Source organism: Cynoglossus semilaevis, chromosome 14 (genome assembly GCF_000523025.1).
Source record: "Cynoglossus semilaevis isolate Cse_v1.0 chromosome 14, Cse_v1.0, whole genome shotgun sequence".
In the NCBI taxonomy this organism is placed as follows: Eukaryota; Metazoa; Chordata; class Actinopteri; order Pleuronectiformes; family Cynoglossidae; genus Cynoglossus; species Cynoglossus semilaevis.
Genome location: NC_024320.1, coordinates 16,176,380 through 16,200,641, shown reverse-complemented (window position 1 = coordinate 16,200,641; position 24,262 = coordinate 16,176,380). Strand labels below are relative to the sequence as shown.

Below are 24,262 nucleotides of genomic sequence, written 5' to 3'. Positions count from 1 at the left end.
GGTTAATATCACTCAGAGACATGGTCACGTGACCAGATTGTTTTTAATTTCACCATCAACATAACCACTTAACACTCGAACATTTTAACAAATTTGCGTTACAAAAAAAAAATAGAAAAGGTTGTGCTGTTTGAAGGTCAAAGGTGTCAGTTAGTCCTGGATTGTCCTGTGGGTCCAGAAGGTCAGTCCTCTAGTCCTGAACACCTGGGGCCTCGTGTACGAACCTTGCTTACGAACAGAAAAGGTGCGTACGCCCTTTTCCACGCTCCCGTTCGGATGTATCAAAACTGAAATGAGCGTAGAAATGAGCGGTGCCTCATGTACAAACGTACACCCTTTTTCACAATGAAATCTGCGCAAGTCTTTGTACAGAGGCCCCTGGTCTAAATTATGGTCAAAGCTAGGTGGCGTCAGCTGACAGGAAGTCAGCATAAAGTTCTAGACTCAAAATGGAATCTCAATCTTTTAATCGTTTCTTAAATAAACCAGATTGTTATGTTTCAGTGAAATTAAGAAATAGCGTCTAAGAATCAGAAAAGACCAGTTTAAAAAAACAGAAGTGGGGAATAGGTAGAGTTGAGCAAAGTGGGTAAGGTAGGCATAAATGATCTTGAGTCAGTCTCAAATCTTTCTGACTAAAACTTCAGCCAAAGTCTTTAGTCAGACCTGGTTGTAGACAAAGTTAGTTTTTTGTCCTGGCCTCCTGGTTTGTCTTTCTCTTCAGGATGGTCTGGAGAGTCTTAGAGTCTCAGCAGCACCACCAGCAGGTAGACATTTGTAAAGGCATAAGTCACTGAACAAATGTTCCTGTGAAATCTCTCTACAGTGCAAACTGTTATCAAATCATACCATGAGTCATCGATCAGGACTCGGAACCCTGTGCAGTTTTTAAGTCAGTTTTTGGAGAATGTCTTTCTTAAAAATAATGCATAAAGTCACATGATCAGAGAAAGTGCTGATTATTCTATTTAATCACATGTAGGTGTGGCCTCCAGAAAAAGACTTGATCCAGGAAAAATACCTCTGTCTGTCAGTCTGTCAGTCACCGTCTCTCTCATTCTCAGTGCTTCCTGTCCCTCCCCCCTTCATCAGTAGTGCTCATCTGAGTGGGTTGGATCACAGAAGAAGCGTGAGCTGCGTTTTGCCGACCGAGCAGTAAAGGGGACGGTCTTCAGAGCTGAATGTAAAAACAGACAGCCAATTAGAATTCAGGCCGAATACACGTGCTGTGATGTCACTAATGATGTCATCAGGTTTACCTGTGATGATGTCCTCAATGGCACCGTCCTTCCCCTCGTAAACATGTCGACTGTCCTTCCCTTGTTTCCTTCTCAGCTCCGTGAGCAGTTCCTGCTGCTGGCGCTTTCCTCTGTGGGACGGAGACTGGAGCCGGACAGGGGGCGATGTTGACATGTGTTGATTTTGAAAACATGAAAAAAGATGGTCTGCAGGCAGGTCTTACTTTTGTCTGTGCCTCCTCCTGCTGCTCCTCCTGCTCCAGTTTTTCTAACAACATCTGCTCCTGGCGGCGGCGCTGCTCGTTCTCCTCCTCAGCCAACTGCAAAAAAAACACATCAGAGGGAGTGAGGCCTACAAAAGAAGAGAGAGATTTTAGACCAGAGTTGGCAAAGCAGGAGACTCACTCTGTATGCTTTGATGAAGCGAACAAAGATGGGGAAAAAGACAGATGGAGGCATCGTTTTGGAACTCTCACCAAAAAACTTCACCACGTCTTCAAATGCATCCTGGGAAAAAAATATTGGCTTTTTTTTTTTCTTTTCACACAAAGTGGGCTTGTGAATAGAAGAATGGCAAATAAATGGACAGGTCAGACCTGAGCAATGCGAGCCTGCAGTTGCGCCAGTCGTGACTCATGCCTGCTGATGAAGTCTTTAAGTGTGGAGTTGTGCTGGACACTGAACTCTCTCCAGGTCAACTCCATCCCACGCTGAAGATCCTTCACATCACACAGAACGTTCTCCAGACTCACTGACACACAGACACACACAGGTGAGGGGGGGAGCCGTTCCAGCCAGCTGTGTTCTAATTGGCTCTCTCACTCACCTGCAGCTGCTTTGTCCACGTAGTGAAGCTCATTATAGAAGAGAGCAGCAGCTGAGTATTTCTCTCTCACCACACAGGCGATGTAGTGGAGCAGCGTCTGTGTTCGGTCGGTCGACTTTGTGTCTAAGAGCTACATATTATGTACACACACACAGACACATTTACACAGTCTGGTTAAAATAGTGGTTTGTGGTGTGAGAGGTGCCCCCCCCCACCCTACCCCTGGGGCCACAGTACTTCAAGGGAGGTGCAGAAAAAGTAAAAACAAAGGCAAGTGCAGAACAACCTTCCTCGTAAACTCCTGAATCCCAACATAAAGAAAGTGTACATTTTTTTATAGTTTGAATTCATGACAAACTAAAGTGGCTGTATCTTTTACCAGGTCCAGACTTTGGAGTTTGAATCCATAAACGGCTCCTCTTTTGCTGCTGTTCATGTAGTTTCCCAATGCCAAAATTATCTAAAAAAGGCACAAAGAAACCAACAGGAGTCACTTTCATGTGACCTCTAAGTGACCTCATCAAACTTATGTGACATCATACGCAATGACACTGACCTCCAGAATCTTCTTGAGCTTCTGGGATGATTTGATAGAAACAGAAGCGGCAATGACAGCATGGAGTTGCTGTAAAACAGGTCACAAGTCAGATGTTTCACAGACCAGTAGACCAGAGGTCAGGTGTGACAGGTCACAGGTCAGACTTCTCACCGGTGTTAACATCTGCATGTTGTCGTTGAAGTTGCCCATAAAGGTCATGATGCTCATCCTCTGCGTGAGACGCTCGATACGACTAAACTGCATCATGAATCGATCTTCGTCACTCAGCGCCTCCAGCGGTTTCCTGTCGCGCTCGTACTGACGCAGCACCTTCAGCTCCGACTCCGTGGGAAGAAAACGTGTGAGACACTCCACAAAGTCCACCCGCACTTTCCTCAGGTCAAACCTACAACAAACATGAAACCAACACTGAGCCAGAACCAGCGATAGACGGTGACCAGTTACCAAGAAATGTTGACTGACTGTCCACGATGAACTAACCCTTCAGCGGTTGACTTACGTCTGAATGGATCGGCAAATGATATCAGACCCCTGCCCCGCCTTCCTCAGCGTGATAGCCAGATTTTTGGCTCGATTCGCCTCCAACAGCGAAATCTTTGACACGACTTTCTGAGGAAGTTTCTGTCGCGACAAGGTCAAATCCACAGCCGGACCCTGAGCCTTGGTTTTAAAGAGGTCTTCAAACTCCCCCATGTCCAGGTCCTGAGAGACACAGGGTTCATGAGAAACAAAAAACAACAATCCATGCTTTATTTTGTTGTTTTTGTTGAAACGTGTGGTTTTTGATCTCTGTTGTTCGTTTGTTGTCTTTGTCATTTTGAACCTGATGTTTTAATCCTCGTCTATGATCCTTGTTGTTGTTTGTCATCGTGGATGTTTCTGGTTGTTTACCTGCAGCACAGCTTCGTCGTCTACATCGTTGAATACAGTTCCATTAATTTGACTAGGTTTAAGCGCCACCCAGTTCAGAACCGGCATCCGGAACTTGGTCTGGATAGGCTTCTTAATCTTCACAGCTGTAAGACGTTAATGGAGGTGGACAGAGGTGGACACAGAGGGTGGGATGGGTAAACCAAAGGTAAGACACGTTGTCATAGGGTGGTACAGGAGTCACAAAGTGAGATGGGGGGATAGAGGGACATGAGTTAGAAGAAGATGAGACAAGTGGGTGGGAAGAGTGACCAGTGGTCAGAGGGTGTGTCTGGTAGTTTATATGGTTTACAGCTGTGTACTGTTGTTTGTCTGTTTACTCACAGAACAGCTTCAGTGCCCCCTCTGTCAGGAGCAGAAAAGAACACATAAAATAATGTTACAGTGAACATTCGGAACAGGAATTGGCTAAAACCTCAAACTTCAACCAACCAACCCACCTGGGAGTCCAGGATTAAAAATGGTCGGCCCTGATCCCCCTGAGCCCGGCAGGGGCGGTGCCACGGGTGGTGGGGGCGGAGGCAGCGGTACCGAGGAGGTGGAGCTAAGATCACCGCTGCGACAGGGAGGGGGAGGGGGAGGAGGTGGAGGAGGCGGGGCTGGAGGTGGAGGAGCAGGACCAGGTGTGAGATAATCTATAAACAAGGAAAAAGGACAGAGTCAGTTCAACCGACAGAGACAAGCTCTCTCATCGTCAGCCATTTCTCACCTGACACGAGCAGAGGAGGAGGGGGAGGGGGTGGAACCAGCAGACTAGGAGCTCCGCCCATCACTGGCTCTGTGCTTTGATAGGCTGAAGATTCAAAGCTGAGGGATTTAATGAATAATCAGTTATTAATGTTATTAATAAATTCCCTTCTCTTTTATTTTATGTTCTGATGATGACAGTTGGTACCTGTTACTGGTGTTGGTCATGTTTAATGATGGAGAGGCAGACTCAGCCACGCCCCCGTCTCCCTGTCCTCTCTGTAGTTGTGGTGTGACATCTTCGCCTGTGTGTCCAACACCTGGATCCTGGTGTTCTGATTGACTCTGCCGGTCCAGGAGACTCTGCCGATTTATTGTCTGATCTTTCTCCCGCACCATACGTCGCAATGTGACAAGTTGAGCATTAGCGCTGCTGTAAGCCTCCTGTTCAATTAAGACAGGGGACATTAGATGACCTGCTATGACAACAGGAGATTCTGGTGTGTTGGTTTCCATGGGAACCGACCCTCAGTTGGTCCAGGTCTTTGTTGGTTTGCATCAGCTTTTTCTCCAGTTCGACAATTTTTAGCATGGCTTCATTCTCCACGTCCACAAGACGCTCGGACATCTGTGGGAAGAGGCTCAGATTGAGACAGTCCATCATCACTGAGATAAATATCTCTGTCAATGATGGACTGTTTTACTTCCTGTCTCACTGTCTCCACATCCACCTATAATATAGAAGGACAGTCACCACCCCTGTCCACCTATCTGTCTTACCCTGTTTCTACTCTGCCCACCTGTCTGTCTCACCTCTGTCTGCCTGTCTGTCTCACTTCTGTCTGCCTTTCTGTCTCACCTCTGTCCACCTGTCTGTCTCACCTGTGTCCACCTGTCTGTCTAACCTTGTTTTTTCCCTTTTTACACTTGTCTGTCTCACCGTGGGAGGCGGGCGAAACGGGGAGGTGCAGCTCAGATCACCGCTGCGACAGGGAGGGGGAGGGGGAGGAGGTGGAGGAGGCGGGGCTGGAGGTGGAGGAGCAGGACCAGGTGTGAGATAATCTATAAACAAGGAAAAAGGACAGAGTCAGTTCAACCGACAGAGACAAGCTCTCTCATCGTCAGCCATTTCTCACCTGACACGAGCAGAGGAGGAGGGGGAGGGGGTGGAACCAGCAGACTAGGAGCTCCGCCCATCACTGGCTCTGTGCTTTGATAGGCTGAAGATTCAAAGCTGAGGGATTTAATGAATAATCAGTTATTAATGTTATTAATAAATTCCCTTCTCTTTTATTTTATGTTCTGATGATGACAGTTGGTACCTGTTACTGGTGTTGGTCATGTTTAATGATGGAGAGGCAGACTCAGCCACGCCCCCGTCTCCCTGTCCTCTCTGTAGTTGTGGTGTGACATCTTCGCCTGTGTGTCCAACACCTGGATCCTGGTGTTCTGATTGACTCTGCCGGTCCAGGAGACTCTGCCGATTTATTGTCTGATCTTTCTCCCGCACCATACGTCGCAATGTGACAAGTTGAGCATTAGCGCTGCTGTAAGCCTCCTGTTCAATTAAGACAGGGGACATTAGATGACCTGCTATGACAACAGGAGATTCTGGTGTGTTGGTTTCCATGGGAACCGACCCTCAGTTGGTCCAGGTCTTTGTTGGTTTGCATCAGCTTTTTCTCCAGTTCGACAATTTTTAGCATGGCTTCATTCTCCACGTCCACAAGACGCTCGGACATCTGTGGGAAGAGGCTCAGATTGAGACAGTCCATCATCACTGAGATAAATATCTCTGTCAATGATGGACTGTTTTACTTCCTGTCTCACTGTCTCCACATCCACCTATAATATAGAAGGACAGTCACCACCCCTGTCCACCTATCTGTCTTACCCTGTTTCTACTCTGCCCACCTGTCTGTCTCACCTCTGTCTGCCTGTCTGTCTCACTTCTGTCTGCCTTTCTGTCTCACCTCTGTCCACCTGTCTGTCTCACCTGTGTCCACCTGTCTGTCTAACCTTGTTTTTTCCCTTTTTACACTCGTCTGTCTCACCGTGGTCAGATTCTCCTCTAGTTCTTCCACTCGTTCCAGGGCAGCCGTCTTGGTCTCAGCATCCTCCAGCAAAGTTCCAACATCGAACACGTTGTCCAGGTAGGCCTGGATCTGGACCTGCAGCCTGTCACTCTCAGTGTTTTTCAGTCGCTGGAGATGACAAAAACAGACAGGCGTCCATAGGTACCTGTGTCACGAGAGGAGCTGTGAAGGTATCGTGTGCCTTGTTACCTCTAGGTGGTCATCCAGGTTTAGTTTGGTAAAGTCATACTGAAGGTGGACTCTGAAGTTCATGTCCTCCACTGAATGGACCACGATGTTGATGAACTGCATACAGGCCACCTGTGAACAGGGTGGAAACTTCTAAATGAAATCTAACCAGACATTTATCACAGATCAATCATTTTTCTAAGATTTTTGAAGTTATTGACCAGTGGTTGAATTAACATACCAGGAAGTCAATGTTGTCGTCCTCGTTCTTAAAATGTTCCATTAACTTTTCGAAACGCAGCGACTCTGAACAAACCTGCAATATATCGATACCCAACGACTTGAGGATTGGTCATGAATCAGTGATTGATTAATGTGTTGACAGGAGAACTAAACATTTTTTTACCGTCTTGAAGTTATCAAAGGCCATCAGGATGATCTCATGACCGCCTCGCACCAAACACACGGCAGCCAACAGTTCCAGCACCAGAGCCTTGGTCCTGAGGAATTGAGGCAAAATCAGGGAGGTCTTTTTTGTTATCTGTTTATGTCTGTGTGTCCTTTGGTTACCAACCTCTGGTTCCGGTTGTTCAGGCTCAGGGCAATTTCATTGACAGCATGAGGATGTGACATCACCATGTTGAACCCATACTAAAGAACAGCAGGAAGATCAGTACCTTCATAAGTCCACTGAGTACCGATTGATGAAGTGAGTGTTGGTACCTGGTAGTTCATGATGGCTCTCAGACACATGATACAGACATGGACATCGTCCTTCTTACAGACAAGTCTGGAGTTCTTCAGTGTGCGGCGACTGGGCAGAGTGTTAGAACGAGTGACCAGGGTGGAGCTGAAAGGTCAGAGGGAACATGTCAGACTGGAGAAGGACTTGCTGGCTTCACCTTTTTAAAAAGTACTCCACCTGATGGAGTGACGAGACGCCCGCGGAGCAGAGGAAGACGGAGAGGGAAGACTGCAGTCACCGTGGAGATCTTCAATGGAACGACTCCACGGAGAGTCAATAGACGAGGAGTCACCTCCAACCTCTGACTGTTCTCCGTCAAATCTTAAACGGTCACAGAGACATGAGTTCACCTTTGACCTTAGACCATACATGAAATGTCAAAATATAGAGGACAGTAACTCACGTGACAGCATACTGAGCAAAGGACAGATACTCGACCAGAACATCCAGCCCTCGGTTCTCTTCATTCAGGAATTCTCTAACCCACCTGTGCTCAAAGACAGAGACAGGTAAGACAGAGACAGACAGATGAGTAATGCGACACTGCTGAGACAGTGGTTTGACGTGTATTGAGACAGTTGATGAGACAGATACCCGATGTGGTTGGTTCGCAGTGAGATCTCCAGCTCTCTGAGAGTCTGGGTCGACTCCTGAACTCGTCTACGGAACTTCTATAGAACGACAATTTACAGAGAGACAGTTGGACAGTGGTTTGGGGCAGTTGAATGACTGGGCGGTCGATCAAACGCTTGGACAGTTGGACAGTTACCTTTCGTGTGACCTGTGGGTCCAGGAACCCTCTGAGTTTCTGGATGTATGTATGTGGAGGATTCTTCACCTGAAACCTCTCCTACATCACCAGAAAACACCATCGATGGATTCTTGTAAATGTAGTCAACAATAAGTGAAACAAATGAAAAAACAAACAAACAGAAGCCCAGACCTGGTCACAAATCAGCTCCCACTTCTTCTCATTGTCATAGGAACGAAGAAGGCGAACTTTGTCTGGAGGAAGATTCATCGAATTCTGGACAAAAAAGAGGTCACATGAAGATGGGTCCACAGCCCTGCTTTCCAGTTACTGACCATGCTGTGGACGTAATACTTGTATGTAACATGGGCTTGTTTTGACACTGGACCATGTGATTCATGGGGCTCTGCGGTTCAGAATCCAGTTAACGCCATCATCTGGACTAGATCCTGTTTTCTGTTAATGAATCTAAAACCTGAAGCAGATGAAGCTCTTTGACTGGACATGAAAGATGGCTAGGACTGAGCCGTCAGCCTCAGTGCAGGTGCACAACCAAATCACAGACCAAACCAGACACGAGCAAAATGGAACAGGACCCAGACTGGGGCATCAATGTGGATGTGATGGTAAAAATCTGGGTCAGATGTTAACATTACTGGTAATGCTGAGTATGTATATATGTGTGTGTGTGTGTGTGTGTACGTGTGTGTGAATTAGTGTGTGCTCTTGCACATGCAAACTCACCAGTGCGATGGAAAACCGTTCCTCCAGCTCAGCAGGATCTGGCATCGGGAGCCGAACCGGAGCAGCTCTGGACCGGATCACGGCCAACTGAGACTCCATGCTCTCGGTGTTCCCCATCTCTCACACACACACAGACACACACACGCGAACACACTGAACACACCCACCTACAAATACACACTCATAACAGACACACACATGTGCTCTGCCATCACATACACAAACAGTTGGTCCAGGCAGACCAGTACTGAGCCAGACCAGGACCAACCCAGACCAGGGTTAACCCAGACCAGACCAGACCAGGCCCATTTCTCCCTCTGTCTGTCTCTTTGTCTCCCGTCCTCACTCGCTGCTGCCTCCTCCTCCTCTTCCTCCTCCTCCTCTGATGGTGATGGGGATGATGATGATGAAGCTGATCCAAATGAAACTACACAGTGTGTGCGTGTGTTGATATTTAATGTGTGTGTGTGTTTCAGATCAGCCCGTTAATCCTCCCCCCCACACACGCAGAACAAGAGAGGGAGACTGAATACCTCCTCCTCCTCTTTGTCTCTCGCTCGCTCTCCCACTCTCTCACTCTGCAGTCTTTGTTAACCCCGCTCTACCATCCCTCCTTCTGCTCGCTCTTTGCTGCTCAGACAATGAACCTTCTGCTGCTGTAGGCTCCACCCACAACACACATCTATTTAATATCACAACACACACAAATGCACACACTCACGCATTATATTATTGTTAGAATATTAACAACTTGTTATTATCGGTAATATTATTATTAGTAGTAATATTTTATTGTTGAGAAACCATTAAAGTAGTTTATCAAAAATACTGTCATTGATTATGTCTAACTTTAATAAACCACAGTGAACCTAGTGAGGATTTGAACTCATATTTGGACCAGTTTAGACACTTTACTGTAATAAGATGTGTGGACCAGTTCTGGACACCTGACTTGAGTTTATCATTAAGTTATCCCATTAGTTAATGGACATCTACAGCAGTATCATCTGAAGGTCATTGTGTGATGTTTCTGGAATAATTTCCCCCATGTTGTGTTTATTTTGAGTCAAAATGAGGACAAATCTCTGTCAGTTTATTAAAGTTTTAATATCAATAAAGAATTGTTCATCTTTATGAGAAAACACTCTCTAAAAAAATTATTTTGAAAACTCAAGCACAAACAATAGAAAAAACAAAAAAATCTTATCTATGATGAACCAAAAATATTTTGTCAAACAAAAAAAAAACAAAAAAACAAAAAAAATGTGCAAGTGACCCCACAGAGGCAGTGCTAACGACCTGAAGGTGGCTGCATGTGCAGAATGTCATAGGTGTCTCTGGAGGCCGACTTGAGATCCTGAAGAATCAATCAAGCCATCAATCAGTGATCGAATTATCAATCAAAATAGAGATGTAGTTTGTTAATCAATTAATGGGTTTATACATCACTAAATTAAAAAAGTAATTAAATGACTAAACCAGTCAAATAACAAAACACCTAACTTATTCAACCAAAATATTTCAAATCATTTCAAAACCTTGAACCCAAAGTGATGGGAATAAATAACTAACTTTATAAAACATGTCACTAAAAGTAATGTGCTAGAATATTACAAAAATGTAAAGCTATTTATTCAACGTTAACTTTACAAAAGTACAGTACAAATAGCTATACAGTAGAAGCTTTGGAAAACTTCCCTATAATTTTACAAATTGGACAACTAGATTTACCAAAGGTAATATATAACTTTATAGTAGTATAGTTGTGGTTAACTATATAGTTAACTGTATAGTTTTATAGTTACTAAAGTAACTATAAAAACGATAACTAACTCTAAATAAATGTTAATTTTACAAACAATGTAATTATACACTGTTAAAATTGTTAACATTAACGTTTTATTTAGAACATCATAATGACTTTAAAGAAACTTCATAAAGATATTTTACCGTAAAAACATCTCACCTGATAAACGGTTTCCTTTTTCCTCTGACGCTGAAGAAAACAAACAACAAAACATAAAATACGTGTTTTTTAAATGGTACATTTAATTTAATAATGAATAAAGTAACATATTCTTTCTTAATCTATTTAAATGTCTTTCTAAAGTTAAACTCATTTGTCGCAATGTACGATAACGTAAAAACAAGTGTAAACCTCACCTCCCGCTTGATCGGAAGTTCCTTATATTCACCCTCTGTACGTCTGGTCAGGCCCTTTGGAAATAAGAGTATGGATAAGAAACAATGTTCTCTCACAATATATACCCTTCAAAATAAAAGTATGGATCAAAACACTGGCAAAATACATGAAAAGACCAACCGGAAATCTCAATTAAAAACATTCTCCAACATAATAAGAACTTACACAATGTATAAAAGATACCTTTCAGAATAAAATAAAAGAGTGCTTAAGAAAAGAGTAGAGAGGTTGATTTTTTTTTGTTACCGTGTACGTTTCGTCGTTATTAGCCAAGCGATTCTGTTAAAGTACAAAAAAAAAAACATGTTACTGATTTAGATTTTCATAATAAAAGATGTAACAAGAGCCACATTATTTATTTATTTCTGAAAAATATTTGCAGCATTTTTACACATAATATTCTGTAAGTAATCATGGCTCTGAAAATGTAACTCACTCGTCCTCTCTCTTGCTGCCGCAGCTGGTCGTACCCTCCATCACTCTGACCCCTCGGGTCATGATAAAGACCTTCCTCCACTGACATCGTCTTACTTTTGAAAAACTGCAGAAAAACGTATGACCACGATTAACAGTTGGAACATGTAGGTTAGCGCTGCTTTAACTGTGATGTCACTGGGCTGCAGCTGTGATGCGGTGACGCTGTTACTGTCAGGCAGCTCTGAAGCCACCACTGCATCGTTTTGATATCACAGTCATGTAGCTACTCACCTTCTCTTTTATGAGCAAGCCGGTAATGAAGAGGCCGTACAGACCCAGAAAACCATCCAGGATGAAACATAAACCGGGCTCATACATTTTCATGGCGTCTGCACAGGTCATAGGTCACAGTTCAAACATGTATAAGAGGAAACAGAAATGTTCCAACATTTAGTTTAATGTATAATAAAATGTATACTTTGCTATACCAAAACATTTGTAACTAACTACAGTATCTCACTTCACAAAATGATGCACTGACTTTGAAACATGTTAACATAAAAGAAGAATTTCTTCTATGAAAATGCATAACGACCTACAAACTATCTAAAAAAATATATATAAATACAGTGACTAGTGTTGCAAAAGGACAATGGTTTTTCTGAATGCTGATGTCATCGTTTCTCTCTACAGCAGGGGTGTCAAACTCAAATTCAGCGGGCCAAAATTAAAAACTGGGATGAAGTCACTGGACAAACTTACAAATAAAACACACATCAGTTGTATTTGTTTCTTATTATTTCTATATCTCTAGCTTTTCCGTTCCATTTTAATGTAAATCTTTTCTTTTCACAGGCCAAAAAAACAAACAAACAAAAACAAATGTATGTGCTATAACATAGTGCATACACTGCTAATACTACAAATGTAGCCAGTATATAGGGGCTATATACTGCCGGACCAACTCTAGTACACATTTGATATGATCTCGTAGGGCAAATATAATTACACTGTGGTCCAGACTTGGTCCCTGGGTCTGAGTTTGACACATTTGCTCTACAGGGTTTGGAGTGGGATAGTGAGCGGTTATATAAACAAAAAAATTAAATATAGATGTTTTTTATATTGTGTTTTTATTTCTTGCCAACAGTGGTGTAGGGGAGGGGAGGTGCTGCAGCTGTTTGTTTTTTTTCCGTTACCAACAAGATTTTTATCTCAAGAGTAGTGAACATCACAAAATGAACTGACAGGTTTCTGTAACAGTGGAGCAGCTTCATAAACACGAATCTACCTCCAGGAAGGTAGAGCTAAAGAACCACAAAGTCACTTCCTGTGGGGTGATCTTTGAAGTGATCAGAACCTGTGAATATGAGTTTTTATGAAATACTTTTTAAATTAAAAAAATTCAAGAACAGAAATTCTACATAAAAAGAACAAATAAAATGTACTTATTGATCCACCGGAACATTTTCTCACGAGTTGTTTTTCTTTTCTTTGGACAATGTTAAACTGCACATTTTGATGCTGAGTTTCACTGAAAAAACATGGTTGACACAGAGGGCACTCCGCTCACAGAACGGGACATTTATGTAGGTTTATGTAGGCTTACAGCACCACACACAAGGGAAGGGAAATGATCTACACGCCTCTGATATGTAAAAAGTAGTTTACCTAATAAATATAATATAAAAAATATATGTAACAATATATTTAAAATTCAAGCTTCGCAACAGTTTTTGATCTTTCTACATCTGATTTCTTCTTCTTTTCCTAAAACCAAAAGAACATTTAGAATTCTACATAGAAACAATTATCTGATAGAGACACCAAGTTATTATTTTAATTTTATGTGTAGAAAAATAGCCTTTCTTCATTTTCATAAATATTTGTTTCACAGAAATATAAATATTTAAATTTAAATGACCCTTGTACCAACAATTACAGATAAACCACAAAAGATTGTGACTGATTATTTCTGAAGTAGAACAGAAATATTTATCACAGATATTAGTTGTTAATTTGCTTTTATCCAGAAATTAGTAAGTGAGCAGGAAAAACAAAAGGTACTTTAAAGTATTTCAGCTAATCAGTTGAACGTAGCCTGTAATTAACTTACTTTACTTATATATATTTTCTTCTTTTTTTTTACTTTTTTTATTTAAATCAATGGGTGAAGAGTGAACTGTCAACAGAGAAAACAACAAAGATTTTTTCTGTTGGCAGAGACACAGTTTGACTATGATTCTATGATCATTTGGTGATGGTTGAAAAAATCACCAAGGTTTGGCTCAGAAGATAAACTGAAAAAAACTCTTTTTCTAAAAAGGTTTGGACCCAGATGTGGGACCGCAACCTTTATTTTTGGCTTTATTTTGAACAAAGGACAAAATCAGCCCAAACGGTTTTGGCTCCAGATCTACGCAGTGTGTTTTTGTTTGTTTCCAAGCCTTTGTTTGCCAAACGGTTCTTCCTGCTTCTCAATCCAATCTAATTTTATGTATTAAAAAAAACAAGCTTAAAGTAAAGATTTGAATATCTTCCTACATATATGGAATATCATTCTCACGCGTTCTGGTTCTGACCTGCTTGAGCGAAGACGCTGGTGAGAAGCAGAAGAACTCCGAATGTCTGAGACACAGCCACCATCACAACCTTCAACGCTGACTGAGAAGAAAACTGAAGAAAACTGTGAAGACAACCAGTGACGCAGGAAGTGGTGAGGCTGCTGAGAAATGGAGCTGAAACTTACCCACGTACACAGTGGCACACACCGACACCAACAGTCTTTACTCACAGTTAAAGTCCAACTGCTGATTTTCTCTATTAAATGATGTAAAGCGCCAAAAAACGATAAAGATTTCTATACAGGAACATGTAGTTTGTAAATCACTCCCTCTCCAACAAGGTCTACAGAGAAAACCAATGACTTCAACCACTGCTGAAGATTCACATCATAAACTGAGTGACATCAGTGACAAAACAAGTTGGTGAAGAATGTTTTCTCTTGTTGTAAAAGTTCAGCAGTATGACTATTTATTGATTCAGTCGTCAAATAAGATTAATTTAAAATCAAAGACAACCAATAATAAGAGCACTTTTGTACCTGTGATGGAGAGATGGACGCAGGCAGGGATCAACAACTGCTGTGAGTATAAATGATTTAATTTCACTATGGGCCTGGGTACGAGGGAGAGCTTTTAAATAAAGAGAAAACAAGGCATTTGAATTTGTAAAAACTTGATTGATTTTAATCCAAAAATATATATATATATAATTCCATTTACTGTTCAGAAACAAAACACTGTTCATAAAGTATAGTAGTATAGTTTCACCACACTTATAAAGACCACATAATAAAGTGTTGGAGTTTGACAGGTGGGGTGGGGCTTTGACCATCAGAGGTACTTCCTGTACGGTGATGCGTGGAAATACTTGTCCAGAGAGACTGTCTTTATGCCACCAAAATAATCCAAGATCCAAACCTGAAACAGGAAAAGGGATTGGTATCACCAACAGGGCTTCCTACTTTCTTCCTTCAGCGGCTCAGATACAGGAAGTGTGTGAATCACCTGTGTGATGTTGAACTTGGCGAAGAACCAGCCGTGACCTGAGGGCCAGTCGATCATCTCCAGGTGCCGGGTAAACAGAGCCTGCTTGGCAAACCTTGCCTCACTGCCATTAACCTGCAGGTCAGCAGAAAGAAGAAGTAGTCACGCACGGACTCAGTCATGTGACAAAGGTCTGTCTGTATGTGTATGTGTGTGTGTGTGTGTGTACCGGCAATACGGATCCAGACAGGATGACACGAGCACAGAGTGGACTCTGAGGGTCGAAGCCCTGCTGACGACAGTAATCTGTCTGAGCCAGAGTCATAGACAGAGAGGCATTCGGATTCACCTGAAGGGGGCAGCAGACACTCTTTATGCAAGACTTAAAAAGCCAGAGAAGACTATCTCTACAGTACAGATGTGACAAAGTGACCCCTTTTAATTTGTGACCTTCGACATTTTCTAGGAATTATTCATGTTTTTCTTCAGACCTTGTCACCTTCACGTTTTTGTTAACAAATATTTTACCTTGGTTAAGCCTTTTTTAACTTTTGAAAATTGGAATTCTTAAAAAAGTATATACATATAAAAATAAAGAATAAACACTTTCATCACCATCCTCGTTTTAAATTCGGAATTGTAACAAAAGTTAAAGCTCTACGTGTATTTCAGTTTATCGTCAGCTGTTTTGGCAAAACAGAAATTGCTTCGTCACTCTTTTCAAATTGCTGAGTCATTGTTTATTTGACCCACGCAGCAATCACATACACTTCATGCGCAGTTAAATGAACTGTTATAAACCCTTTGGCGTATTTTAAACTTCGGATAAACCCGGGTAATGTTAATATAACAAGCTCTTACTTCTGTAATTTGTCAGTATTTCTGTGGCGAACCACTTTTGTTAGAAAAGTTACGTGAACCTTTTGGCTCGGTGACACGGGTCATTTATACCTTCAGGTCCTGCACGGAGATCTCCATCTCGGTCAAGTACAGGTACGGAACTCCTGAGCTCAAGCCCTGGATGCCGTCGCTAATGGAGAAAGCGTTGGAGAACGGCTGTCCCACCACCGGCTTGTGCGTAGAGATGGTGGCCAGAGAGGCCCAGTCGCACTGATGCACGATGAAACGGGCGACACGAGCAACTTCCTCGTGAGGCGGAATTCGGAACCAGTGTGAAGCCGCGGCCGGAGAGCAAATGAGGCCGAGGAGCAGAAGACATACCAGCTGAGTAGAGGCCCTCATGATCGATCACAGTGTTTCGAGAAGTGACATGACTTGGAGAAGACCACATAAACAATCAGCCACTACCAGTGAAGGGTTATGACGCACAAAAACTCCGCCTTCCGAATTTTCAAAATAAAAGACATCTGTTCAAGACACCCTACAAACGTTATATATGAATACAATTCACCTATATATACATATATGTATATATAATATGAATTTCCCAATAAAAACGTTTCTTACTATTATACTTTACTTTAACCACTCATATCAAAGTAAGAGCCTGGTGTACAAAAGGGGATTTTATTGTAAGAAGGAAAGCAACACAAGTGTATTACAAAACAGTGAAAAAAAAAATCAAGTGTAAAACATTTGATTTCTAAGCCTCTGTGTCTGTGTGACCTTTAATGTCGCAGAGATCGCACAAGTTTTCCTCAACGATGTACTGTCCTTGACAGTTATTACTGCGACACAGACACTGCATTTCCTGTTTCTGCAGCGATGCAGTGAGAACGTTGTCACAGTAGTTCCATGTTAGCTCAGTGCCAGCCTTCACCTCCCTGTTCACCAACAAAAATCCAGATGGTAAATATAAACAAAAACACAAACAGTCAAACAGTGCAGTGACTGTGGGCGTGGCCACACCTGTTAGTAAAGAAGGCGATGACAGGGAAGCCGGGGTCATGAGAGTCAGTGAAGACGTTCTGGACAAACATGTTTGGCTCACAGCTGTGCTGTTGTCAACAGATACACAAAGTTAGAAAACATAAATCTGAACATTGGACGATGATGTCATCACTGTGGACTCACGTTGAAGAATCGGCTCACATTCCCTTCCTTGCTGGCGTCCAGGAGATAAACGTCCTCCATCTTTGCGACTCGCTTCAGGTTTGACCGGCTCTCCTTCTTTTGTCCATTCTTGATGTGAGGTTCTAAATTGCGATATTACCATTTCATTAAATATATATATATATATATATATATATATATATATATATATATATATATATATATAGTTTATAAATATATAACATGCAACTTTTTTTAACTTTGTGTTAACTTTGATTTTGTATCATTTTCATCACATTTACACCACTCTGTTGGTCAACTGTGAGAAACATTGGTCTTCTTTTTGTTATTGAACTAAAGTGTGATTAACTTTGATGGTGTTTTTCTTAAATAAAACAAACCTTTTCCTGTTAGAAAGGGTTTTTCTTACCTGCAGGAGGCACTGTTTCTGTCAGTTGTGGTCCCTAATTGAAAGATCAAAAGCCAAGTTTTATTTTTTTGGTTATACAAACATTTATTTTTTCAGCAGGTCATGTGTAAACATCATCCTCACCTGGATGACAGCTTCTGTGGTGTGAGCAGTAGCTTCTCCTGACCTTTGGATCACGGGCATGTGTAGTGGAGGTGAGGTGGAAGAAGACTGGGCTGGAGGCAACGTCTGCGCTGAAGTGCTCCGTGCCTCCAGGATGGGTGGAGCCAGCCACTCAGTAACCACCTCCACATCGTCATCAGAGGGAAGATCGCAACGTATCAGCTTGGGTGGTGTTGGCTCAGTGGCCGACAGGAGGCGCTGCAGGATCACACCTGAATATCATCAGCACAGCATTTATTATACTTCACACTTGACCAAAATATTTTTTACAGAAAAATCAGTGTAGAGTAACACTGTTTGCCAACAGTTGTTGTGATCGGCAAACGTGGTGGTCACCTGCATAGATGCACACAAAGGTGCCACGGTCCAGGTCGTCACGGCAGCGAACTCCCCAGCCACACTGGTCTGTTTGGAAAACCTGGAGGCGAATCCTGATTCCCCGCTGGACCAAACGATTCTGACAAAGAGATCGGTCACAGCTGCACCAAGGACCACACTCATACACACTGAACCACACACAAACACAAACACATGCCATTTTATCAGACAACACAGATGAACCCACAGAGAATTGCGTGTTACTGATGAATCATACATAAAATATATATGTTAGGCTAATTTGTATTATAATTATAATTTGTAATATATTATAATTTTTAACATAAATCCTAAACATTTGCCAAAATATGTATTATGAAAAATAAAACAAAAGATCCAAATAATTAAAGTCAGCCAAAAGTTGTTAAATAAGTGGGTGAATAACATAACCAAAACACACTTGAACTTAAAATGAGTTTAAGTCTGTAAAACTGTATCCCTGAATGAACTGCGTTTGGTTTCTCACCCTGAGGGAACAGGCTCCATCAGTCTGTGGTGAATGTAGTGGCGACCTCTCATGGTCAGTGCGATGCAGGCGCAACGCTGGGGGTCTGTGCAGCCATCTACGCAGTCACAGCAGGCGTTGAAGAGTGAAGGGTTTCGACTGAGGAAACAGCCGTGTGGCCAGCGGTCCTTTCGGTAGCGAAATTCTGCTGGCAAAGCGCCCACTTCTTTCGGGCACAGTTCTACAGGAATTGGCTCTATCCCACGACTAAGGTCCACCTCTGGACGTTTAAGGCCTGATAAAGTAGGGGCGTCCAACTTCAGTGTGGGGCTAAAGGTAAAAAAATCTACCTGCAGAGGGCACAATTATCACAATTAAGAAGTGATGTTTTAACTTTTTTGCTAAATGGCTTTTACTCAGTTTCGGGTTACCAGTGAATTTACTTTCACTCACAGAAGCTTTGTAATTCAAATATGCCTGACCCCAACTCCTAACACAGGTGAAACATGGGAGATTTTGTGTTAGAGAAAGCATTAGGTCTAAAAACTATGAACTATTGCTGTTTCAATCTCTGTTTAAGAAAGAAGCTAGTTATGGAAGCTATTTCAGGGCTAACATTTATTATCTTTTAAGAATTTTCACTTTTGTGTATTTACTGCTAATATTAAGTTTCTAATGGCTAACTCTGAGTTTTCAGGAATTACTCTAAAGGTACTTTAGGTATGAAATATTCACAAAGACTTAAATTGTGTAGTGGCCTCTGCTGACCTGCAGGGTGTTGTAGGAGCCAGTCGTCCGCAGGAAACGCATTACTTCCTCCTGGTTGCACAGTGTTAGTCCACATGGTGCTTTGTAAAGAATTTCTTGAGGTGGTGGGGGCTCTTCCAACCCGACTGGCATCAGTGGCACAGCACTCAGCCTGGTGAAGCCACACAGCAGTGGCACCAACAGAGGGTTCTGATCCCAGAATGGAGGGGTTGACTCAGGAATGCTGGGTAATCTAGAAAGACAGGCCTGCAAAAGGGAACAAGGAGATGGTTCACAACATAAGGTTGAGAAAGGACTGTTATCAGTTAAAAGCTAGTCCAACGGTTGTTAAAAAAATGTTTTGTTCCAAGGACTGGTCAGCTAGTACCACCTGTTACTACGGACCAATAGCAAGGTGCTGAGCATTGAAGGATCATTCAATTTTCAAAATAAAAATCTGTTTGTATCAGAGTCTGAATGTTATTTTATGTTATTTTAAAATTAGATCATCTTTTGCCAGATTATCGTAAAATAAATAAAGTAAATGGATATGACTGGACTTTCTTGAATTAAGTAAATTACTAAAAAAAAAAGTACATTTTTTCATTGTGTCCCACTGCAGCCCGGTACCAAATGACCTATGGACTGGTACTGGTCCACGGACCTGGGTTGGGACCCCTGATCTATACAGTCTTCCATTTATAACCGGCCCTTCAGGGGGAACTGTATTGCTGATGTGGCCCTTGGTGAAAATGAGTTTGACACCCCTGGACTAGAGGGTAAAATCAGACAGAAAACTCCAGTTGTGATGACTTGTGATGACTGTAGTGATGGTAATGCTCTGATGGCGTTGTTACCTTGTTGCAGGTGTGAACAGATACTAGCGCTGCCGGTGTGCCAGCAGGTAGTGCAGTGGTGCTGAATGGGCCATTTGTTACAACTTTGGTGGAGGCAAGAGCATCAGAGGGAAGAGGTGATGGAGTGTGAATGTGAATGTTCTCCTGCAGCTGCTCATCTGTGGTGAGGAAAAAAAATTATTGTCAACACCAACATTTTTATTATGGTAACGATCCAGAATCCACAACCAGAGAGGACTTGTACCAATGACCACCTGGACCACCACTGGGTTCTGAGTCGAAACAGGAGACAAGCAGTCCAGAGACTCCACCACCCTGAAGGCTTGAACCATTTCTGGAGAATGAAACGACAAGACATGTCTGACAGTTCATCAGAGAAATTAAGTACAACAAACAATTCTGACCTCTGTCTGTGGCTATTTCCTTCTTTAAGGCCTGCTTCAGGTGAATCAGGAACACAGAAACACAATCAAAGACCTGATCCAGATCCTGCTCAGCCCAGTAGTTTTTAGCCCTCTCTGTGGGAAGAAAAATCATGGCACTCCTATTAATAAAATAGGATAGTGTTTATTCTGACATGTTAAAAGACAATATAAGAAAAAAGGTAAATATAATCTGTTTTTGCCATCTAGCTATTTTTGTCTCTTCTGTTTTAATTGGCTGTTCTTCCTTCATTTTGTGTATCTTTTATTGATAATGACGCCTATCCTTTTGAAATAAGATATCACAATAATATATAGAATTGCAACACAACGCCCAAGGCTAAGAATTTGAAGAAAGAAAATGGCCACAACGGTAGAAATACGTAATAAACATGGGTTCTCACCAATATCCCGAGGCTTCAACACTTCTTTTTCCATGCTGACACAAAAGAACTTTAGCCCTTTAATACTTATGAGCAGCAGTGTTTAAGCCAAAAGCAGACGATTAAAAAAATAGACAGACGGAGTGGAAATACGTAGCTTTAAAAACTCGGTATCAATTTAGTAGCAATTTCGCAGGAGCTAATGGATAACGCTAACGGATAAAGCGTATAAAAATACGTTCAGCATTTTATTGATTCTCCCTCAAAGAAGAATTTAGAAACATTTGAAAAGTAAACAGAAAAAAAAATAACTGCGCCTGTTTTGTTTTTATCCATGTAGCAGCTAAGTAATTGTGGGAATTTTTTATCCATGTAGCAGCTAAGTAATTCCATGTGGGACGCAACTAACTTCGGAGGCCAGAATACAGTCGAGTTAAGGTTTTTTAAAAGACAATTATAAGCTTAGAAATAAAGAATCATACTGCTTAAAATCATTTTTATTTTTAAGTAAATTATGTGTATATTTTAAACTGAGCACGGAAGCTGGCTAACATGCATTCGAGTTGCCAGGGTATCGACTAGCTGCAAACCTGTGACATGTGAACCGCTATAGCTCACTGCAGTTGAGTAAATGCAAATTAATTAGTCGAAACCCCCAATTAACCAACTATATTTCTGGCCATTTATCCGTCGAAGTTTGTTTGAATAACCGTAAATACCGCGTCACAACGTCGCACTCTAATGTCCAAACACGGCCACCGTAGCTCCACAGACAAGTGTGAGTATGAAAAATTGAATGAAAAAACACTTACTTTTGTTCGATATAATACATAATATATGAAATTCAAATTAACAAGTAATTACATGTATAAAAAATTAACAACGTAAATATGTATATCCTTTTTATTTATTTAAGCTTGGGCAGAAATGATATCCACATTCTCCGCCTGACAGTCAACGCTGAGGACATCAAAACCAACCATTTATTTCAGATACGACCAACGCCGGCCACCGTAGAGACCATTATTCAACAAGAACACTAAACATGAACTAAAACTGCTTTAAAGTGGAGTAAAGAACAAGCCGAACCGCGTTGGTGAGTGTTATGTTAAAACATGCTATGTTAAAACTGTTTCGTGTTTTAACGTAGCATGTTATAATTTTATTGTGAATTTGAAGGTGCTGACAGTCGCTTTCTGTCATTTTAAGCAAGCAACGCGTGAAGGGTTCATTATGAAAAAGGCGACAGGAGTCATGACAGGTGAGACAAGTTTCTTGTTATTTTTTGGACATCTTTAAGACTCAAAAACACAACAATTCAAGCAACAATAAGCTAAAATATAGGCGAACATGCACTCCAGGTGAGGCATCACAGGTTCGACAGGCGGTGATGGAGTCTCTGTGGGGCATGTGTGCGGCTGATTCTCTGTCCATGCCTGTCCACTGGTACTACAACATCCAGGACATCAGTAAGGACTTCAAAGGTTGGATAGCCGGATTTCACTCACCAAGAGAGAGACACCCGTCCAGTATCCTCACTCTGTCCAACACTGGTACTTACATTATTATGACCCATCCAACACTTTCCAACACTGGTATATCCTCTCTAGGTACTTACACTAATTTGTCTACATCATTATGCTGATGTGTCTGTTTGTTGTTTCAGCTGGTAGTGGTCGGAGCTCCTCTTCTTCTGGTACGAAGGATGATGATGTGGTCGGTGACATCATCCTGCATGATAAGCTGAAACTGTGGAAGTCCTCCAACGGCTCAGTCCACTATCACCAAGGTAACTTGGGTTCCTATTAGAATGCTAGTATCACTTTGGATTTACAAAGACAGCCCTGAGTCTGTTCCGCATCTTTCCTAGGGCTCCAGGCCGGTAACAACACCCTGAACATCCTCTGTGCCCTCAGAGCAGCTCAAACTCTGGCCTGCAGTGGTTTCACTGACGCTGCTCATCCAGAGGCTCGAGCTGCCGTACTGTCAGACTATGTCCAGTTCCTGACCACGCCTGGAAACCACAACGACACCTATGCCGAGTCCTTCCACCGTTCGTTTTTTGCTGACTGGAGGGAGAGCAGACCTAACCTGCCCAGTGAAGTAAAAGAAAAGCTGTGTTGTTGTGTCACAGCTGATTTTCTGACGATGAATCACAGTGTTCTCTTCATTCTTAGGTTCTGCTATTTGCAGAAAAACGTGCAAAACTGAAGCTGAGCTCCTCGCAACCTGACAGCCAGCTTGATGCCATCGGCTGCATGCCCATGGCCCTCCCCTTTATTTTGTTCTCAACTTCAGTCAGTGAAGAGCAGGCTGTGAGTTTCTGCTTGAAGTTGTAGAAAAATATTGTCTCCTTATGGTTTAAATTTTTATTGTCTTTTCTATTTACTCAGGTCACTGCTGCGGTGGAGTTTGTCAAGCTCACCCATCCTAATCCAAATGTGCTCAAGTACATGTCCTTATATGGTAAAGCCCTGTATGCCGTGCTGAGAGGCGCTAGTGTGCGCCAGCAGGCAGAACACGCTCTCAGGAACCTAGATGTCTGGGACGTCTGTCAGGAATACAGTCACAAAGCTGAAGGGTATGACGTATGGCATTTTCACAGTAATCTTTTGGACATAATTTTGAAAAGAACGAGGAGTCACCATGAAAGCACACAAAATAACACATCTGAACTTAGTAATGGAGGCAGCAGTGGATCAACAACAGAGACGAAGTCATATGTGAATAAACAGTAGTGAATGGTTTCTACCATAGGTTTCCTTCATCATCAGAGGAAAGGCTGAAAGTGCATCAGAGCGCTGTGAACCATCTAGGTTTGGCATGCTACACTAAAGGTCAGAAGTTTTTCTGTTTGTCAGGAAAGAAACTGCAGAAATGATTTTGAAAAGACAATATTTAATCATCTCCCTGTGATGCATCAGGTGCTCTCTGCAGTCTCTTCTACCTTGCTCATGAGTTTCATGATGACCCTAAAGAAGGGATTCTCACCAATGCTAACTGTGGAGGTTTGTATCATATGTGTCCACTTGTAGATTGGTATAATGGTGGGCCACTTTCAATTTGTAGACTAATAGTCGAAATACGACTTTTGACAAACCTTTGGACTTGTTTGATCGATCTTTGGTCTCTTTGATTGCCTTGTAGGTGAGAACTGTAACCGTGGTGCAGCACTTGGGGCGCTGCTAGGGGCTGGCGGCTCATATTCGGGTGTGTTTATCCCAGACGACTGGAAGAAGGAGTTGAGAGACGCTCAGGACGCTATCCCACTAATTCTGAAGAACCTGCACTGAGAGAGAGCAGTCGACGACTGTCCAATATTACAAGAATCTGTCTTAATGTTTCAATCAAACCTATTCCATATATTTTAGTTTTTCATTTTAGCTTTTGTAGTTTAATCTTTATGTATTTAATAACCTTAAATTATAAATAATATATCTTGATCTCTTTATATTAAATAAAATGTTGACACAAAAATAAAAAGTGGACACAAAATGGCAGCCTTCTGACATA

At 42.1% G+C, this 24,262-nt stretch overlaps 5 protein-coding genes across 7 annotated transcripts; 1 reads left to right on the top strand and 4 right to left on the bottom strand.

The window, feature by feature from the left end:
- Positions 1-24: 24 nt before the first annotated feature.
- LOC103389806 (formin-like protein 2) lies at positions 25-9,103 on the bottom strand. 2 transcript variants are annotated; one of them, XM_008325385.3, is made up of 29 exons: positions 8,745-9,103; positions 8,193-8,276; positions 8,019-8,099; positions 7,844-7,920; positions 7,653-7,736; positions 7,427-7,570; positions 7,228-7,354; positions 7,079-7,155; positions 6,911-7,004; positions 6,746-6,820; positions 6,526-6,636; positions 6,295-6,444; positions 5,881-5,982; positions 5,563-5,798; positions 5,377-5,474; positions 5,231-5,302; positions 3,994-4,152; positions 3,878-3,898; positions 3,515-3,639; positions 3,123-3,325; positions 2,774-3,008; positions 2,621-2,689; positions 2,444-2,524; positions 2,065-2,194; positions 1,835-1,989; positions 1,644-1,745; positions 1,463-1,558; positions 1,260-1,383; positions 25-1,177 (listed from the first exon to the last, which is right to left on the bottom strand). In XM_008325385.3, exons 1-29 carry the CDS (start codon positions 8,859-8,861, stop codon positions 1,089-1,091), a joined length of 3,318 nt encoding a protein of 1,105 aa, XP_008323607.1. In that variant the 5' UTR covers positions 8,862-9,103; the 3' UTR covers positions 25-1,088. The 2 variants fall into 2 exon arrangements, with proteins under 2 accessions (XP_008323607.1, XP_024918222.1); XM_025062454.1 differs by lacking the exon at positions 5,231-5,302 and adding an exon at positions 4,263-4,306 and having other exon boundaries at positions 3,994-4,188; positions 5,382-5,474.
- A 727-nt stretch (positions 9,104-9,830) lies between these two features.
- cd247 (CD247 molecule) lies at positions 9,831-14,069 on the bottom strand. The gene is made up of 7 exons (XM_008325434.3): positions 13,947-14,069; positions 11,656-11,753; positions 11,384-11,488; positions 11,194-11,226; positions 10,908-10,961; positions 10,711-10,740; positions 9,831-10,101 (listed from the first exon to the last, which is right to left on the bottom strand). Exons 1-7 carry the CDS (start codon positions 14,008-14,010, stop codon positions 10,036-10,038), a joined length of 450 nt encoding a protein of 149 aa, XP_008323656.1. The 5' UTR covers positions 14,011-14,069; the 3' UTR covers positions 9,831-10,035.
- Positions 14,070-14,584: 515 nt separating this feature from the next.
- On the bottom strand, positions 14,585-16,242 carry creg1 (cellular repressor of E1A-stimulated genes 1). The gene is made up of 4 exons (XM_008325383.3): positions 15,864-16,242; positions 15,142-15,261; positions 14,934-15,047; positions 14,585-14,846 (listed from the first exon to the last, which is right to left on the bottom strand). Exons 1-4 carry the CDS (start codon positions 16,152-16,154, stop codon positions 14,760-14,762), a joined length of 612 nt encoding a protein of 203 aa, XP_008323605.1. The 5' UTR covers positions 16,155-16,242; the 3' UTR covers positions 14,585-14,759.
- Positions 16,243-16,425: 183 nt separating this feature from the next.
- Positions 16,426-22,489, bottom strand: setdb2 (SET domain bifurcated histone lysine methyltransferase 2). 2 transcript variants are annotated; one of them, XM_025062428.1, is made up of 12 exons: positions 22,368-22,489; positions 20,349-20,462; positions 20,189-20,278; positions 19,945-20,102; positions 19,109-19,354; positions 18,362-18,690; positions 17,854-18,023; positions 17,479-17,729; positions 17,356-17,389; positions 16,947-17,068; positions 16,782-16,870; positions 16,426-16,696 (listed from the first exon to the last, which is right to left on the bottom strand). In XM_025062428.1, the coding sequence occupies exons 3-12, from the start codon at positions 20,274-20,276 to the stop codon at positions 16,516-16,518; spliced, it is 1,668 nt and encodes a 555-aa protein (XP_024918196.1). In that variant the 5' UTR covers positions 20,277-20,278; positions 20,349-20,462; positions 22,368-22,489; the 3' UTR covers positions 16,426-16,515. The 2 variants fall into 2 exon arrangements, with proteins under 2 accessions (XP_024918196.1, XP_016893875.1); XM_017038386.2 differs by lacking the exon at positions 22,368-22,489 and adding an exon at positions 20,771-21,085.
- On the top strand, positions 21,122-24,226 carry LOC103389804 (uncharacterized). Its single transcript, XM_008325381.3, has 11 exons — positions 21,122-21,527; positions 21,666-21,845; positions 21,959-22,010; positions 22,111-22,302; positions 22,416-22,538; positions 22,620-22,852; positions 22,927-23,064; positions 23,143-23,330; positions 23,507-23,586; positions 23,674-23,757; positions 23,897-24,226. Exons 3-11 carry the CDS (start codon positions 21,983-21,985, stop codon positions 24,040-24,042), a joined length of 1,212 nt encoding a protein of 403 aa, XP_008323603.1. The 5' UTR covers positions 21,122-21,527; positions 21,666-21,845; positions 21,959-21,982; the 3' UTR covers positions 24,043-24,226.
- Positions 24,227-24,262: the final 36 nt, after the last annotated feature.